At 37.5% G+C, this 19,776-nt stretch overlaps 1 protein-coding gene and 1 pseudogene across 1 annotated transcript; both read right to left on the minus strand.

Moving 5' to 3' along the window:
* Positions 1–246: 246 nt before the first annotated feature.
* LOC138931537 (endogenous retrovirus group K member 9 Env polyprotein-like) lies at positions 247–6,376 on the minus strand (annotated as a pseudogene).
* LOC138441602 (endogenous retrovirus group K member 8 Gag polyprotein-like) lies at positions 5,540–7,039 on the minus strand. The gene has a single exon (XM_069592719.2). The coding sequence runs from the start codon at positions 7,037–7,039 to the stop codon at positions 5,540–5,542; it is 1,500 nt and encodes a 499-aa protein (XP_069448820.2).
* Positions 7,040–19,776: the final 12,737 nt, after the last annotated feature.

The following is a 19,776-nucleotide window of genomic DNA, read 5'->3' on the forward strand; positions in this document are numbered from 1 at the left end:
GAACAGTAACTTTACTGGATACAGAATTCTAGGTTGATGGGGTTTTTTCTTTCAAGACCTAAAATATTCCATTCTGCTCTATTCTTGTTTACGTGATTTGATGGCTAATTTTATAATTCAACTTGCCTGTATAACAATCTCTAAGTATGTGGTCAAATACTGCCACGGCCAGCACAAGCAAGAGTCGCACCTGCACAGGGAGAGAACGGAGCGTCCCCGCTAAGAAAATAAGAGATAGACAAAAGATGGGGTTGAGAGGATCAGACCAAAATGGCTGATACCTTGCTTTATTGTGCTGCGGTATATATAGGGTAAAGTACGTGACTTAAGGCACTCACAAGGTTGTTTTTTAATCTCAGGATACAATCACCAGACCCTTGCCATTGTATATAGAACACAATCAGAATATCTATCTTCTATGAAGTATACACAATAAGATAATCTATCTTCTATGAAATGTTGCCGAAACCAAACATCTTGGAGCCTTAAGGGTTATAAAAACTCTTGAGGGTGGCGGGACAGGGAGCTTAGGCACGTGTCCTAGGGCCCGGCATACCTGCCAGGGAGCTCCCAAGACTTAACCCTTCACGGGTCGTCCCCCGCAGCTCCCCTCTCTTTATTTTTTAAAAGCTCCATAAGATGTTGGTGTTGCAACATGTTTTTATGTATTAAAACTCTCATATGTAAAAATTCTTTAACAATGCTACGAATAAGGCAAGGAGCTAAACAAATTATGATAAGCACAACAGTCAGAACCGCGCCCATAGCAATTATACTTCGCCACAGTGAATGAAGGCTAGGAAAGTTAGAAAATAAATTTTGTAAAAAATTATCGACGGTATCAGCTATATTCAAAGTAGCTTTTGGAGAATTTTCGATGTCAAGAATTTCATTATGCAATTGTAAAAGATCTAAAGAAACATTAGTATTAAACCAAATTCCTTGTAGATGTTTTTTCACCTTATCCCACGGAAAGTCAGAAGTATTGTAAGGCTTTTTTGTAACACAAATCCATTTATAATTAGCATGGCACTGAATTTTCATGCGAAAATTAATGCTCTGAACTTGTTCTCCTAGAACTCTAACTACATCATATAAAGCTGATAATCTATCTTCTATTTTTTTATCTATATCTTCTTGAGTTCCCATTACTTTAGTAACATTATATGACAAGGAATCTACAGTATGAGCAGCTTGAATGGATTGTGCTAAAGATACAGAAGCGGTAACAGCAGTTGCTATAAGGGTGATTAAAGACACTATACCCAGAATAATCAGGCTCAGACCTCTTTTAGGACGGCTAAGAGCCGTATTAATGCGTTGTAACAATTCTAAAGCAGTTTCATCATACCATTCTTCAGTTATTTCAACAGGTAACATTACAAAAGCAGGTTGTTTTACTATTATAACTTGTTCTCCTTTGGCTACACCTCTAATGTAATTAGTAAGTATGCAATTAGAACAATTTAAATGATAAATATTCAATGACAGTGTTATTTCCATATGGCCTTGTATCAACATGAATGGATAAGGAACACAAGCTCGGGGATATAAAAATCCTGTAACTCCCACATCACCATATTTGCTCCCACTAATATTGGGCTGTAAATATAGACTATTGCCATGACCAAAAGCAGCCAAAAGTTTCCATAGTTCTGTCTGATATATAGGAGCAGTGTTTACAGAGAGAATGGGTGGATGCTGTCCTCGATATTCGGGGAAATCAGGTGTTCCTCCAGGTGCCCAGTCCCATAAAAGGGTGGTATTGGCATTGTTGATGTTATACACCGATGCAATTCGTGCTCGACATAAAGTCCAAGGAGTGTCTATTCCTATGCCGATGCTTAAATGTTTGTCACAAAACGGAATGTCGAGGGGTCCGGTTCCGTCACTGTACGATCTCTTTCCGGTTTTTTCATCAATGCCTAAAATAGTCACTCGAGGATAGGATATATCAGCTGACACCTGTATACAATGAGGATGCTGTGATTGATAAGAAAAGCACATAGGGTATTGAGTAGTAAGACCATAAAAGGAGATATTGGCTTGCTGAGGAGAAATGTGAATATCTGATTTTCCTCCTAAAAGACTTGTATCATTAACATATACAGGTACTGTTTCTTTATCCCATCCTAAGGATTGAATCATAGGCGGATCAGGAATGTATGCCCAAAAAGCCGCAGCCGCCCCGTTTTGTATCCGCTGTAACAATAATAATAACATGATCAGTATATTAGTAGGTGTCACTGGAGGTTGTACATGAGCCTCATTTCAAGCATATCGCATCAGCGCCTCAATTTGCCTCTGAGTAGGCAGCTCACTCGTGGGCTCGCTCAGTGTCATGCGTTGCATTTGATGTGTCAGGGAGTTCCTCTGCCGCGCGTACCAGCCTTTCCGGAATCCAGCGCGGCGCTTCGGCATCCTGTGGAAAAACACAAACATGCCCTCGTCCCCATTTTAGTACAGGGTCTGGCCCATACCACAGATTGGTAAGTGGATCCTTCCATCGTACAAGTGGTTTTTTGCATGAGGATCGTTCTCCCCAAAAACGCTGGGCTGCTGAATTGCCTTCTGCGTCTAAAGTTAAAAAATTTAAAACATAAAGAGCATGGTTTAAGGCGTTATGCGGTGAGGGGCTATACAGTTCATTCCCCTTTTTTTGTTTTAATAATTGATGTTTAAGGCGTTGATGGGCTCGTTCCACAATACCTTGTCCCTGTGGATTATAAGGAATTCCTGTTTTATGATGAATTTGGAAAGAAAGACAAAAACGTTGAAAAGAACGGCTAGTATAACCAGGTCCATTATCTGTTTTAAGGGTTTGTGGGATTCCTGAAGTAGAAAAGCAAAACAGCAAATGTTGAATACAGTGACGTGTTGATTCTCCAGTGTGAAGGGAAGCCATGAGAAAACTGGAAAAAGTGTCAATAGAGACATGAACATATTTAAGACGCCCAAATTGAGGAATGTGAGTAACATCTGTTTGCCAGAGGTGATTAGGGCGTAAACCTCGAGGGTTGACACCATATTGAGGGAGAACAAAGAATTGAGGACAAGTAGAGCAAGATTTAACAATTTGCCGTGCAGCTTCACTGGAAATTTTAAATTGCAACCGTAAAGAATGACTATTTTGGTGATGTAAATCATGGGATTTTCGGGCTGCATCAATAGCTGATTGAAAAAACACTTGTTTAGTAAGAACGTCCGCAGTGTGATTGCCTTGTACCAGGGCACCAGGAAGGGTGGAATGTGCACGAATATGTCTAAAGAAACAGGGGTGTTGGCGGCAATGGAGAACCTGTTGAATCAATGTAAATAAGTTAAGAACTTCAGGAGAGGTGGTGCCGATAATTGGAACAGTTTTAATCATCTGTAAGGCACCGACCACATAGGAGCTGTCTGTAAATAAATTGAAGGAAGTAGGTACAGTTAGCAACGCTTGGTGGACTGCAAATAATTCCACAACTTGAGCAGAAGAAAAACTGGTTTGTGCGTAATAGGTTTGATGGTTAATGATTAAAGCTGCAGTTCCATTAGAAGATCCATCTGTAAATATAAGTGTCGCTTCGGGAATAGGTTGTCGGCGAACTATTTTTGGAAAAATAAAGGCATGAGAGCTAGCAAATTGTAACAATTTATCAGAAGGGTAATGATGAGTAATCCGTCCCGGGTAATTTGCAAAAGCTATAGACCAATTATCTGAAAATTGAAAAAGCCAATCTTGTTGTTCTAAAGCATAAGGAACACAAATGAAGGGGGGTTCCATACCAAAATATTGGATGGCCTCGTGACGTCCCTTTGCTACAATTTTTGCAACAAGTTCATAGTAAGGGAGCAGATGTTTAGTTGGAGTAGCAGATAGATATATCCATCGCAAAGGTTTATCTTGATAGAGAACCCCTGTGGGTGCTCGGGGGGTAGGAAGTATATACAAACCCCATGATCGTTGGTAATCACAATAAGTAATCTGTTGTTGTCTAATAGCTTTTTCTATTGATTGTAAAGCTGTTCGTCCTTCTAAAGAAAGTGTTTGGGGTGACGCAGGATCAGAGTCACCTTTAAGGATGTCAAATAATGGCTGCAAGGTATAAGTGGGTAATTTTAAATAAGGACGTATTTAATTAATGTCTCCTAAAAGTTTTTGAAAGTCATTTAGAGTTTTCAAATGGTCAGTCTGCAGTTTTACTAATTGGGTATTATAAACGCGAGGGTATAAGGAGAAACCCAAATAATTATAAGGAAAATGAGTTTGAATTTTTTCATCAGCAATAACAAGACCATTAAGGCTTAAATGTTGTTTTAGAATCGAAAAAGCTTGATACAATAGATGTTCGTCAGCATGAGCTAGTAATATATCATCCATATAATGAACCAAATATAGCTGAGGAAAACGTTGACGAACCGGAGCTATTGCTGTAGCAACAAATTTTTGGCACAGCGTAGGGCTATTAGTCATTCCTTGCGGGAGAACTCTCCATTGATAGCGTTGCATAGGCTCTTTAAAATTAACAGAGGGTAAACTGAAAGCAAATCTTTTGCAATCTTGAGGTGCAAGAGGAATAGTGTAAAAACAATCTTTTAAATCTATAACAATGATATAGGATTTATCAGGTATAGCAGAAGGAGTGGGCAACCCAGGTTGTAGGGCTCCCATATGCATCATTGTTTTATTTACCTTACGAAGATCTTGTAGCAATCTCCATTTTTCAGACTTCTTTTTAATAACAAAAATTGGGGAATTCCAAGCAGAGGTAGAGGGTTCAATATGCCCAAGTCTCAGCTGTTCCTGCACCAGCTGTTGTGCGGCAGAAAGTTTTTCCTGTGTTAGGGGCCACTGATCGACCCATACCGGTTCCTCAGATTTTCAATCAATAGGATCGGCATGTGTCACAGGAGAATCAGAGGTCCCTAGGGAAAACACCCCAAGCCTTTTCGGTTTTGATTAGATTTTAAATCAAGGGGCAAAATGATGCCTTGATGTTGTTTACCTAAACCTTGATTTGGAAGTAAGCCCTGATCTAACATCAAATCTGTCACAGTGGGTGAAGGACTATATAAATAAACACCCATTTTGCTCAATATATCACGCCCCCATAGATTAACTAGAAGATAGGGCAGAATATAAGGTTTAAATTGGCCTGTATGTCCATCTTTATCTTTTTAAATAAGAAGGGATGAACTCTGTTCTGGATTGGTAGTTTGGCCAATACCCTGGAGAGTGGAAATAGCCATCTGTTTAGGCCATGTAGTAGGCCAGTATTTATCAGAAATAACGCTAATATCGGCCCCTGTATCAAGCACTCCGCGGAAAAGCTTACCATTAATGCGTAGCTCAAGTTCTGGTCGTGCCTCGGTAACATTTTGCACCTAAAAGGCGTCAGAGGACCCGAAACCTTTATCTTGACGGTCTCGGTTAATTGTTTTTCCTTGTATGACTAATGGAACTAAAAGAAGTTGAGCTATACGCTGTCCTGCATTGATTACAATAATTTTGTTAGGAGCGGAGGCTAATATTTTTATCTCTCCTGTATAATCAGAGTCAATCACACCAGGATGAATAAGTATTCCTTTTAAAGATGCACTGCTGCGCCCTAAAAGCAGTCCAGCTGTCCCTGGAGGTAAAGGCCCAAACACTCCTGTGGCAAGAAAAATCAGACAGATCTCCCTTTTTTCGATAAGGTCTCAAAGCAGCTTGACAAGCAGAGTTAGCGTTTTCAAAAGCCAATTGTTTTGCTAACACCATCCCAGCCTTTTCATCTGACATTATCTTACCTATAGTATCTAAGAGCCGTGCCACAAAGTCCTGGTAAGGCTCATCAGGTCCCTGCCGGACTTTTGAAAGATCCTCTGTCTTAGTACTGGAGCTAGGAAGTTTTTTCCACGCCTGCCGAGCCGCATTTGATATTTGTGCATATGCACCAGGTAAGAAATTAAGTTGAGTATCAGTAGCCTGGTAAGGGCCTTCACCAATCAACATTTCATAGGAGGTCTGTATACCTTGCTGTCGGTTAACATCAGCTATACGAGCACATTGTTCAAAAAATTCAGATTTCCATAATAAATAATCTCCCCCTGAGAGACATGCCCTAGCTGTCTGCTTCCAATCATTTGGAGGTAAAGCTTGAGTACCCAAATTTTCTATCATAGCAATGGTGAATGGAGCGGTAGGACCGTATTGTGAGCAAGCAATCTTTAACTCTTTCAGTTGTTTAAAAGGCAGTGATTTATAATAACGCTGGTTGTTATTTTCAAAGACAGGAAAAGCAAGAGAAAAATCAGAGACAACCTCACCAAGTCGCTGTGCCTGTCTCAATGCCTTTTGCAGCGGAGACATGTTCTCAGACGGTGGAGGGGGCCCTGGAGGGGGATCGAGACCAGCCACAACAGAAGGAGCATAAGCAGGGGGAAGAGGCGGAGCAGAAGGAGATTTGGCATTGTTACTAGGAAGCTTGATTCCTGCGTTTTGTAAAGCAATAGTGAGGTTTTTAAAACATTTAACCAATTCATCTCTAGATGTTAACGCCCCTTTTTCTTGTGCTAAAAAACCCCAATCTTCTTGATGGTATTTAGCAGCTTCTTTGTCTAATTCTGCCTCATCTGTGGACGAAAGTAAATCATCATTATCCGAAGGACGCAATAAGTTAGAAAACGGAGGGTCGCTTTCAAACCCCTCGGGAACAGCATACCTGGGTTCCGAATCAGGAACATGGAGAGGATCTTTTTCCTGTTTTAATAAATTTCCTAAACGTTTTAATTCATCATTATCAAAGTCCAGGCAGTCACGGATTAGTGTCCAAAAGGATAAAGTTTCGACAGGGATTTTTTCAGGGCCATGTAACGTATAATGAGTCCGAATTTGTTCCCCTACCTTCTTCCATGTCTCTAAATTTACTGTACCTTCTCTGGGGAACCAAGGGCAAACTTCCTCGATGAATGAAAGAAAATTGATTAATTTAGGTTTAGAAACAGTAATTCCCCTATGTTTTAACATTACAGATAACATGTGTACAAACAATTGACGACTATGCGTCTGTCCCATATTTATACTCTCAACTATATACCTTACTACTCCTCCTCAATTTAATTCACTAGTATACTCATATACTCACTCTTTTCAATTAATAAGAGTAGTGGCGAGGAAAACTGTCGAGCTCGAGCCCCACGTTGGGCGCCACCTGCCGCGGCCAGCACAAGCAAGAGTCGCACCTGCACAGGGAGAGAACGGAGCGTCCCCGCTAAGAAAATAAGAGATAGACAAAAGATGGGGTTGAGAGGATCAGACCAAAATGGCTGATACCTTGCTTTATTGTGCTGCGGTATATATAGGGTAAAGTACGTGACTTAAGGCACTCACAAGGTTGTTTTTTAATCTCAGGATACAATCACCAGACCCTTGCCATTGTATATAGAACACAATCAGAATATCTATCTTCTATGAAGTATACACAATAAGATAATCTATCTTCTATGAAATGTTGCCGAAACCAAACATCTTGGAGCCTTAAGGGTTATAAAAACTCTTGAGGGTGGCGGGACAGGGAGCTTAGGCACGTGTCCTAGGGCCCGGCATACCTGCCAGGGAGCTCCCAAGACTTAACCCTTCACGGGTCGTCCCCCGCAAAATACTTTTCTGGATATTTCTGTGAGGGTATATTTTGGATGATATTGATATTTAAGTCAATGACTTTGTGTAAAGCAGATTGTCTTCCACAATGTGTCTGAACCTCATCAATCCTTTGAAAAGACTGATCTTCCCTTAGGAAGAGTAAATTCTGCCAGGAGATGGTTTTCAGACCTGAACCAAACTGAAGCATCATCTCTTCTGTTGTCTGCAGCCTGACAGCTCACTCTGAAGATTTTGGACTTGTCAATCTCTGTAATAGAATGAGCCAATTTCTTAAAATAAATACTTTTCTATTTTATACTTATTCCATTGATTCTATTTCTCTGTAATTGTCCCCAAATTCTTAGATATTCTCTTCATCTCCCCCTACCCCAAAAACACACTGTTTTCTTTTCTTTGTTTTTCAGTTTGGGAGTTTCTATCTTGAAATATCTTCAAGCTCAGTGATTCTTTCCTTAGCTGTGCCCAGTTTACTGATGAGCATTCATCATTTCTCTTGTAGTGTTGCCAATTTCTAGCATTTACTTTTTTTGTAAATTAGAACATTTATTTCCCTTTTAAAATCCATATTTGAAAAATAAACACTTCTTAGAATTTCTTTCCCTCCAAATACAATTTCAAGGTTGTTTATATTCCAGACTCAAGCAAGAGCTGAAACACAATTCCAGCATAACATTATATAATGATCATTAGGATTCTGTTTGGCTTTGGAAATACCAAGCCTGAAAACAGACTCCTGTCATCTTGCTCTCATCCTTATGTACCTGATAATTTTTCTTCAAGTGGCAGAGTGAATTGTCAGACTTACTTCATGAAATCTTGAAAGTTCAATCTATCACCTGAAATAACTGCCATATTGATAATAGAGGAGTTGAAGTATCAAATTATGTTATTAATATATACTTAAAGGTTATTGTAGGTCTAAGACATTTTACATGGATAACTTGGGAAAAACCTATCCATGAGGAAAGAGGAAAAGAAGTGATACTGGGTCTCATTTTAGGTTTCTGTTAAAGATGGCGTATATATGCTTTCTTTCACAGCATCTTCAAATTCATGAAAGATTCTAATTTTAGTTGATAGTATTGCAACAGTTTCAATAGCCACTTTGTGGCAAGCAAAATTTTCTGGGAGAATTGGAGAGAAATTTTGTTTTGTTTGGATTTTTCTTTAGAAAAAGTTATATGCAATTGATTTGAGTTTCATCTCTTGTATTTCCTTTTGATTCTTTGAGTTTCTATATCTCTGCTTACATTACCATCTGTTTTTGTATGTTTTCCACTAGAGCCCTTAAAATAATTATTTTAAACAACATAAATAACATTATTATTTTAACAATTATTTAAACAAAATAAGTAACATAATTATTTTAGAGTCTTTATTATTCTAACATCTCTGTTATATCTGATTCTGATTCTTGTTCTGTCTCTTCAGTCTGTGTCTTTATCCCTTTAAATATAGCTTGTAGTTTTTTTGTTGAAAGCTGAACAGGATGTACCAGTTAAAAGAAAATGAGGTAAATAGATTTGTTTGTGTGAAGTTTTCTTCATCTGGCTGGGGGTTAGTCTTTTTTTACCCATCGCTGTAGGTGTGAGAGGTTAAAATTTCCTCTAGTGTTCTTGTTTTTGTCTTCCTCGTTGTCTTTAGTTCTATGTAGAGACTTGTTAAGTAAGATCTGATACATGTTTTTTTCAGTTGCAATCTTTTGTTTTACAGGATCCCTAAAGATGTGGTGGTAAGGTGTATGGGAAGGAGGGAAGTGTTCTTTAATTCTAAGATTACATCTGAGTCTTTTAAAAAATTATTTATTTATTTGACTGTGCTGGGTCACATGGGATCTTCGATCTTTGTTGTGTGTGATATTAATGCATGTATATATTACAAAATGCTTATCACAGTTATTTAACACATTTTCATATTACATAATTACCAGTTTGTTGTTTTTATGGTGAGAGCATTACATAATATTCTCAGAAACTTTCAAGTATACAATACACTATTGTTAACTCTAGACACCATGTTGTACATTAGTTTCCTAGAACCTGCTCATCTTACACTTGAAAGTTTGTACCCCTCCCCTCTCTGGGGGACACATGTACACCCATGGATGATTCACAACAATGTACGGCAAAAAAACCCCAATATTGTAAAGTAATTAGCCTCCAATTTAAATAAATTAATTAAAAATTTTTTTTAGCTGTTCTGAGGCAGCCTGTGGGATATTAGTTTCCTGACCAGGGATTGAACCTGTGCCCCATGTACTGGAAGCATGGAGTTTTAACCACTGGATGGCCAGGGAAGTCCCCTGAAAGTTGATGCTTTTCAACAAAATACAGAGGAACCAGAGATCAAATTGCCAAAATCTGCTGGATCATCAAAAAAGCAAGAGAGTTCCAAAAAAAAAATCTATTTCTGCATTATTGACTATGCCAAAGCCTTTGACTGTGTGGATCACAATAAACTGTGGAAAATTCTGAAAGAGATGGGAATACCAGACCACCTGACCTGCCTCTTGAGAAACCTATATGCAGGTCAGGAAGCAACAGTTAGAACTGGGCATGGAACAACAGACTGATTCCAAATAGGAAAAGGAGTACATCAAGGTGGTATATTGTCACCCTGCTTATTTAACTTATATGCAGAGTACATCATGAGAAACGCTGGGCTGGAAGAAGCACAAGCTGGAACAAGATTGCCGGGAGAAATATCAATAACCTCAGATATGCAGATGACACCACCCTGATGGCAGAAAGTGAAGAGGAACTAAAGAGCTTATTGATGAAAGTGAAAGAGGAGAGTGAAAAAGTTGGCTTAAAGCTTAACATTCAGAAAACAAAGATCATGGCATCCCATCACTTCATGGGAAATAGATGGGGAAACAGTGGAAATAGTGTCAGGTTTTATTTTGTTGGGCTCCAAAATCACTGCAGATGGTGACTGCAGCCATGAAATTAAAAGATGCCTACTCCTTGGAAGGAAAGTTATGACCAACCTAGATAGAATATTCAAAACCAGAGATATTACTTTGCCAACAAAGGTCCATCTAGTCAAGGCTATGGTTTTTCCAGTAGTCATGCATGGATGTGAGAGTTGGACTGTGAAGAAAGCTGAGCACCGAAGCATTGATGCTTTTGAAGTGTGGTGTTGGAGAAGACTCTTGAGAGTCCCTTGGACTGCAAGGAGATCCAACCAGTCCATTCTAAAGGAGATCAGTCCTGGGTGTTCTTAGAAAGAAATGATGCTAAAGCTGAAACTCCAATACTTTGGCCACCTCATGCAAAGAGTTGACTCATTGGAAAAGACTCTGATGCTGGGAGGGATTGGGGGCAGGAGGAGAAGGGAACAACAGAGAATGAGATGGCTGGATGGCATCACTGACTCGATGGACATGAGTTTGAGTTGGTGATGGACAGGGAGGCCTGGCTTGTTGCAATTCATGGGGTCGCAAAGAGTCGGACACGACTGAGCGACTGAACTAAACTGAACTTAACTGAACCAACACCTCCCCTTTTCCCTTACTCCTCAGCACTTGGCAACTACTGTTTTCTACTGTTTCTATGAGTTCAATGATTTTAGATTCCACCTATAAGAGAGATTATACAGCATTTGTCTTTCTTTGTTTGATGCATTTCACTTAGTATAATATTTCATTTCACTTATTAATATTTCACTTAGTATAATATCAAGTTTATCCATGTTGTCACAAATGGCAGATTTTAATTTTTTAGGCTGAAAATAAATAAATAAATAAATGGTGAAAGGAGAGAGAGAGAAGCAGCAGTTAGGTTGTTTCCATATCTTGGCTACTGTGAATAATACTGTAATAAATATGGGAATGCAGATAGTTCTTGGAGAAACTGATTTCATCTCCTTTCAAAATATATCTAGAAGTGGGATTGCTGGATTATATAGTAGTTCTATTTTTAATTTTTTGCAAAGCCTCCATACTAAATATTTTCTGTAGTGGCTGCACCAGTTTACGTTTCAACTAATAGTACCCCAAAGCCCCTTTTTCTCTACATCCTCACCAGTATTTATTTCTTGTATTTGTTTGCATAATAGCTATTGTAGCAGATGTGATATTTAATTATGTTTTTTTATTTGCATTTCCCTGCTGATTAATGACGTTAAGCACGTTTTCATGTACATGTTGGCCATTTGTATATCTTCTGTGGAAAAACATCTAGTCAAGAGATCTGCCCACTAAAAAAATTTTTTTTAATTAGTTGTACTCACCTATTTTGGATATTAACTCCTTATCAGACATACTGTTTACAAATACTTTCTTCCATTCTGTAGGTTGCCTTTTGATTTTATTGATTATTTTTCTTGCTATGTAGAAGCTTTTTAGTTTGATAAATATCAACAAATATCACTCATTGATATTTCCTCTTGTTTGTGTTTTTGGTGTCATATCCAGAAAATCATTGCCAAGATTCATGTCAAGGAGATATTGCCCTATTTTTCTTCTAGGGTTTTTATGGTTTCATAGCTTACATTTAATCTCTTGGTTTACTTTGAGTTAATATATGTAAATAGTGTAAGAAAGGAGCTTGGTCTAATTTCATTCTTTTGTATGTGAATATCCGGTTTTCTCAGCACCATTTATTGAAGAGAATATACTTTCCCCACTTAGTGTTCGTCACTCCTTGTCAAAAATCAGCTGACCACATAACTATGGGTTTATTTCTAGGTTCTTTATTCTGTTCCATTGGTCTGTATTTCAGTTTTAATGATAGTACCATAGTATTTTGATTACTATATCTTTGTAATAGTGTTTGAAATCAGAAAACATGATGCCTCGTGTTGTTGTTTCTCTGGATTCCCTTCAGTACTCGGGATCATTTTTGGTTCCATATGAATTTGGAGATTATATCTATTTCTGTGAAAAATGTCATTGGAATTTTATTAGGGATTGCATTAAATATATAGGTGGCTCTGGATAGTATGGACATTTTAAAACAGTGTTAACTCTTCCAATTCATGAACATGTGATGTATTTCTGTTTATTTGTGTCTTTTCCCCTTTTTTTTTTTTTCCCAGGCTTCCTTGGTAGCTTGGATAGTAAAGCATCTGCCTACAATGTGGGAGACCTGGGTTCAATCCCTTGGTCGGGAAGATCCCCTGGAGAAGGAAATGGCAACCCACTCCGGTATTCATGCCTGGAAAATCCCATGGATCGAGGAGCCTGATGGGCTACAGACCATGGGGTCGCAAAGAGTCGGACATGACTGAGCGACTTCACTTCACTTCCCTTTTTCAGTTTCTTTCATCAGTGTCATATAACTTTTATTGTATAACTCATGTATTTCTTTGGTTAAATTTATTTTTATGTATTTTGCTGTTTTTGATCCTATTTTAAATGGGATTTTTTTCATATAGTTTGTTAGTGTAAATCAATGCAACAGATTTGTTAATATTGTTTTTGAATGCTGAAACTACTGAATTCATTGATTAGTTCTAACAGTTTTGAGTGGAGTCTTTAGGATTTTTTAAATATATAAGATCATGTCATCTACAATTTTACTTCTTTTCCAAGTTGGATGCCTTTTGTTTCTTTTTCTTGCCTAATTTCTCTAGCTGGACTCTAGTACTGTGTTGAATAGGAGTGGCAAGTGTGAGAGCCCTTGTCTTGTTCATCATATTAGAGGGAAAGTTTTCACACTTTAACCACTGAATATGATGTTGCTTGTTGGCTTGTTATATGTGACCTTAATTATTTTGAAGTATGTTCCGTCTATACTTAATTTGTTGAGAGTTTTTATCATGAAAAGATAATGAACTTTTTCAAATGCTTTTTCTGCTTCTATTGAGAGGATCATATTATTATTGTCTTTCATTAATTTTGTATGGAATATCACATTTATCAATTTGCATATGATGAACCATCTTTGCATCCCAGGAGTAAATCTCATTTGATCTTTTTTTTGGCTGTGCTACATGGCCAATGGGAATCTTACTTAGTTTCCTGACCAGGGACTGAGCATGCTCCCTGAGCGGTGAACGCACAGAGTTCTAATCACTGGATGGCCAGGGAATTTCCCTAATTGGTCCTTTTTTTTTCATGTTACTTGGTCCTTTTAATGTACTGTTGAATTTGATTTGTTAGTATTTTGTTGAGAGATTTTGCATCTGTATTCATCAGGGATATTTGTAGGGTTTTTTTTTTTTTTTGTCTGTAGCTTTCTTGAAGTAGCCTTATCTGGCTTTGATATTAGGGTAATGTTGGGCTTGTAAAATGAATTTGAGATTGTTTCCTTCTCTCCAAATTTAGGAAGACTTTGAGAAGAATTTGTATTAATTTTTCTGTAACTGTTTTGTAGAATTCACCTATAAAGCCCTCTGGTCCTGGGCTTTTACTTATTGGGAAGGTTTTTACTGAACTCAGTGTCCTTATTTGTTCTTGGTCTGTTCAGATTTTTATTTCTTCATGATTCACAGTTGATAAGAGAATATATTTATTTCCTCTAGGTTTACCAATTTGTTGCATATAATTGGATATAGTAATCTCTTATAATCTTTTTTATCTTTGTGGGTATCTGTTGTAATGTCTCCTCTTTCATGTATAATTTTATTTATTTTAATTCTCTTTTTTCTTTGTAAGTCTAGCTAAAGTTTTATCAATTTCATTTAATCTTAAAAATCTTTTTTCTTGCTCTTCTTTTTGTTTTTCTCTTTGTTATCTCCTTCCTTCTACTAACACTGGGCCTAGTTTATTCTTATTTTTCTAGTTCTTTTGAGGTGTAAATTTTAGTTATTATGTGAGAGCATTCATTTTTAAATTAATGTAGTTATAGTAAACTTTACTCTTAGAACTCCTGCTGCATTCTGTAAGTTTTTATATGTTGTGTTTCTATTTTCACTTATTTCAAGATTTTTTTATTTCATCTTTGACCCATTCATTTCTCTGGAGTGCATTGTTTAATTTCTACATATTTGTGATTTTTCTAGTTTTTCTTCTGTTATTGAATTCTAATTTCATGCCATTGTGATAAGAAAAGACACTTGGTATAATTTCAATCTTAAAATTTGCTAAGACTTGTTTTGTGACTTAACACCTGATCTATCCTGGAGAATGTTCCAGGTATGCTTTAAAGAATGTATAGTCTACTGCGGTTGAATGGAATAGTCTATATATTTCTGTTAGGTCCATTTGATCTAAAGCATAGCTCAATGTTTCTCTCTGGCTGATCTATCAACTGTAGAAACTTGTGTATTAAAGTCTTCTATTGTCGTTGATTAGGTGCTTCTCAGGTGGTACACTGGTAAAGAATCCACCTGCCAATGCAGGAGACATGGGAGATGTGGATTCAATTCCTGGGTTGGGAAGATCCCCTGGAGGAGGAAATGGCAACCCACTTCAGTATTCTTGCCTGGAAATTTTCATGGATAGAATATCCTGGGGGGCTATAGTCCATGCAGTTGCAGAGGCGACTAACAACAGAGCACACATAAAATAGGAAAAAATTGGAAATTATTATTGTTGATTACTCCTTTCATATCTGTTATTATTTGCCTAATATAATTAGGTGGTCTGATGTTGGGTATGTATAAATTTATAACTTATATATTCTCTTGAATTCATTCCTTTATCATTATACAATGACCTTCTTTGTCACTTGTTACAGTATTTGACTTAAGGTATTTTGTTCAATATGAGTATAGCTACTCCTGCTCTCCTCTGGTTTCCATAATCATGAATATCTTCTTTGAGCTTATGTGTGTTTTTGAAGCTAGAGTGAGTGTCTTGTAGGTAGCACATATTCAAAGTCTTTAAAAAAAATCCATTTAGCCACTCTGCCTTTTGGTTGGAGATTTTAACCCATTTTTATTTAAAATAATTATTGGTAGGTAAGGACTTATTATTGCCATCTTGTTAATTGTTTCCTAGCCATATTGTAGTTCTTTGTTCTTTTCCTCCTTTGTTGCTATCATTGTTTGTGAATTGATGGTTTTCCATGTTAGTGGTATACAGTTGAACAACACAGTGGTTAGTGGTGACAACACCCCATGCAGTCAAAAATCCACATAAAACTTACGATTGGCCTTCTGTATATGCAGTTCCACCATACCTATGGTTCCTCTGTATCTTCAGTTCCATGTCCTAGGATTTGTCAACTGCGTATTGTGTAGTACTGTAGAATTTACTTTAGAAAAAAAAATCTGTGAATAAATGGACCTGCACAGTTCAAATCTGTGTTGTTCAAGGGTCAATTGTACTTTCATTACATTTTCTTTATCTTTTCTGTATCTACTATAGATTTTTGTTTTTTGTAGTTATCCTGTGGCTTACTTGAAACATAGATATAACAATTTATTTTAAGCTGATAACAACTTAAATTTGATCACATGCAAAAACTACCTTTTTACTCTGCTTCACACATTTTATATTTTTGATGTCATGATTTACATATTTTTATATTGTGTGTCCATTAGGAACTTATTGTAGCTATATCTATTTTGGAATGCAAAAGTAAGAAGTCAGGAGATACTTGGGGTAACAGCCAAATTTTGCCTTGGAGTACAAAGTGAAGCAGAGCAAAAGCTAACAGAGTTTTGCCAAGAGAATGCACTGGTCATAGCAAACACCCTTTTCCAACAACACAAGAGATGACTGTATACATGGACATCACTAAATGGTCAATATTGAAATCAGATTGATTATATTCTTTGCAGCCAAAGATTAAGATGCTCTATACAATCAGTAAAAACAAGACCTGGAGCTGACTATGGCTCAGATCATCAACTTCTTATTGCAAAATTTAGGCTTAAACTGAAGAAAGTAGAGAAAAACCACTAGGTCATTCAGATATATCTAAAGCAAATCCTTTATGATTATACAGTAGAGGTGACAAGTAAATTCAAGGGATTAGTTCTGGTAGACAGAGTGCCTGAAGAATTATGGATAGAAGTTCATAACATTGTACAAGAGGCAGTGACCAAAACCATCCCAAAGGAAAAGAAATGCAAGAAGGCAAAGTGGTTGTCTGAGGAGGCTTTACAAACAGCTGAGGAAAGAAGAGAAGTAAAGAGTAAGGGAGAAAGGAAAGATATTCCCAACTGAATGCAGAGTTCCAGAGAATAGCAAGGTGAGATAAGAAGGCCTTATTCAATGAATAGTGCAAAGAAATAGAGGAAAACAATAGAATGGCAAAGACTAGAGATCTCCTCAAGAAAATTGGAGATATCAAGGGAACATTTGGGCATGATAAAGGACAGAAATGGTAAGGACCTAACAGAGGCAGGAAATATTAAGAAGAGGTGGCAAGAGTACACAGAAGAACTATACAAAAAGGGTCTTAAATGACCAGGATAATCACAATGGTGTGGTCACTCACCTAGAGCCAGATATCCTGGAGTGTGAAGTCAAGTGGGCCTTAGGAAGCATTATTACCAACAAAACTATTGGAGGTGATGGAATTCCAGTTGAGCTATTTCAAATCCTAAAAGATGATGCTGTTAAAATGCTACACTCAATATGTCAGCAAATCTGTCCAGTAGACATGTACAGATATGAATGTTAGACTGTAAAGAAGGCTGAGCACAGAAGAATTGATGCTTTCGAATTGTGGTGCTGAGAGTCCCTTGGACAGCAAGGTGATCAAACCAGTCTATCCTAAAGGAAATTAAACGAATATTCATTGGAAGGGCTCATGCTGATTTTGAAGCTCCAGTACTTTCTTTGGCCACCAGATATGAGGAGCCAACTCATTGGAAAAGACCCTGATACTCGGAAAGATGGAAGGTAAAACGAGAAGTGGGTGGCAGAGGATGAAGTGGTTAGATATCATCACTGACTCAATGACATGAACTTGAGCAAACTTCAGGAGACAGTGAAGGACAAGGAAGCCTGATGTGCTGCAGTCTGTGGGGTTGCAAAGTCAAGCACGACTTAGCGACTCAACAACAACAATACATCATTAGCAAAAGAATATAAAGTGAGAAACACATGTTAAAATGATGTATAACATAACCACATTCATTTAAGAATGTATTCCAATATCAAATGGCAGAGTTCAACAATGGAAAACTACAATTACTTCTGCACCAACAAAATAGCTACAAAAATGATCATGTTGTCTCATTCTCTAACATATAACTCAGAAATTCTGTTTAATCAATAACATAAGTCCAACCTTTATCAAAATTGAAAGAAAACATGCTCTAATTGGAAATAATGTAATCAGAAAGAATGTGGAATGACCTTTAGTAGTGGATATCAGTTTACTCACCATCAGGGAACTCAAAGCAAAACAAAACAAAAAGACATCAGAGAACTCATACTGGTGAAAACACAATGACTGTGAGAAGATGTTTAAATTTAAGTCAGTCAGTCTTTACCATACCATAGAGAATTCATACTGGTTAGAAATTTACTAATGTTAAGAATGTGAAGGCTTCCCTGGTGGTTCAGTAGCAGAATGTCCACCTGCCAATGCAGGAGATATGGGTTTGATCCCTGGTCTGGAAGGATCCCACATGCCACAGAGCAACTAAGCCCACATGTGCCACAACTATAGAGACTGTGCTCTAGAGCCTGGGATCTGCAACTACTTAGCCAACTCACCACAACCACCGAAGCCCACATGCCCTAAAGTCTGTGCTCCACAAGAGAAGTCACTGCAATGAGCACCCCATGCACCAAAACTAGACAGTAGCCCCCACACACCTAGAGAAAAGCCTGCACAGCAATTAAGACCCAGCACAGCCTAAATAAATAAATAAAATTATAAAAAGAAGAATATGAGAAAGCCATTATTTGTGTGGATAATATAGTCAATACCAGAGAATCCATACTGATGGAAAATCTTGTGAATATAATGAATGTAGGAAGTTGTTTAGAACTAACTGGGTTCTTTTTGTAAACCAGAGAATTCATACTGGTGATAAACTTTATGACCATTAGTAATGTGGGGAAGCCTTTCTTATATGCACACAAATTACTTAACATTGGTAATTTATACTGATGAGAAACCAATGAATGTAAGAAATATGGAAGGATATTTAGACTTAATGCAGTCTTTACCATGTATTAGAGAATTCACACTGGTGAGATGCTTTATGAATATTAGAAATGTGATAAGGCCTTCATTGTGTGTGGACAGTTTGTCCACATGAGAATATTCATACAGGTGAAGAATCATAGGAATATAAAGAACGTGGGAAGGTCTACAGACTTGATTGCATTCTTTCCTCAAGGCAGAGAATTCATACTGGTGATAAATTTTATGAATGTAAGGAGTAAAGGAAAGCCTTTATGTGTGGACAAGTTACTCAACTTCAGAGAATTCATACAGGTGAGAAATCGTGGGACTATAAAAGAAGGACTTTAGACTGAATTGAGTTCACTCTTTAAGTCAGAGAATTCATACTGATGATAATCTGTACGAAAGCAAGAAATGAGAACATCATTATTGTGTCTGTACAAGTGACTTAATATGAGAGAATTCATACTGGTGAGGTACTGATTAATATAAGAAATGTGTAAAACTGTTGCTGGGAATATGAACTGATACAGCCACTACGGAAGACAGTATGGAGATTCCTTAAAAAACTAGGAATAAAACTACCATATGACCCCAAAATCCCATTACTGGGCATATACCCTGAGAAAACCATAATGAAAAAGATACATGTACCCCAATGTTCATTGCAGCACTAATTACAATAGCTAAGACAGGCAATCAACCTAAATGTCTGTACAGTGGAACATTACTCAGCCATAAAAAGGAATGCATTTGAGTTAGTGCTAATGAGGTGGATGAACCTAGAGCCTACTATACAGAGTGAAGAAAGTCAGAAGTAGAAAAACAAATATCATATATTAATGTATATATATGGAATCTAGAAACATGGTACTGATGAACTTATCTGCAGGGCAGCAGTGGAGACGCAGACATATAGAACAAACTTATGGACATGGGGAGGGGAGGAGAGGGTAGGACAAATGGAGAGAGTAGCATGGAAATATATACCCTACTGTTTGTAAAATAGATAGCCAGTGGTAATTTGCTGTATGACTCAGGGAACTCAAAATGAGGCTCTGCGACAACCTAGAGGTGTGGGATGGGATGGGAGGTAGGAGGGAGGGGATATATGTATACCTATAGCTGATACATGCTGATGTATGGCAGAAACCAACACAATATTGT

This window comes from Ovis canadensis, chromosome 5 (assembly GCF_042477335.2).
Source record: "Ovis canadensis isolate MfBH-ARS-UI-01 breed Bighorn chromosome 5, ARS-UI_OviCan_v2, whole genome shotgun sequence".
In the NCBI taxonomy this organism is placed as follows: domain Eukaryota; kingdom Metazoa; phylum Chordata; class Mammalia; order Artiodactyla; family Bovidae; genus Ovis; species Ovis canadensis.

Coding starts and splice junctions, on each gene's coding strand:
- LOC138441602 (XM_069592719.2), bottom strand. CDS start 7,039: ATGGGACAGACGCATAGTCGTCAATTGTTTGTACACATGTTATCTGTA.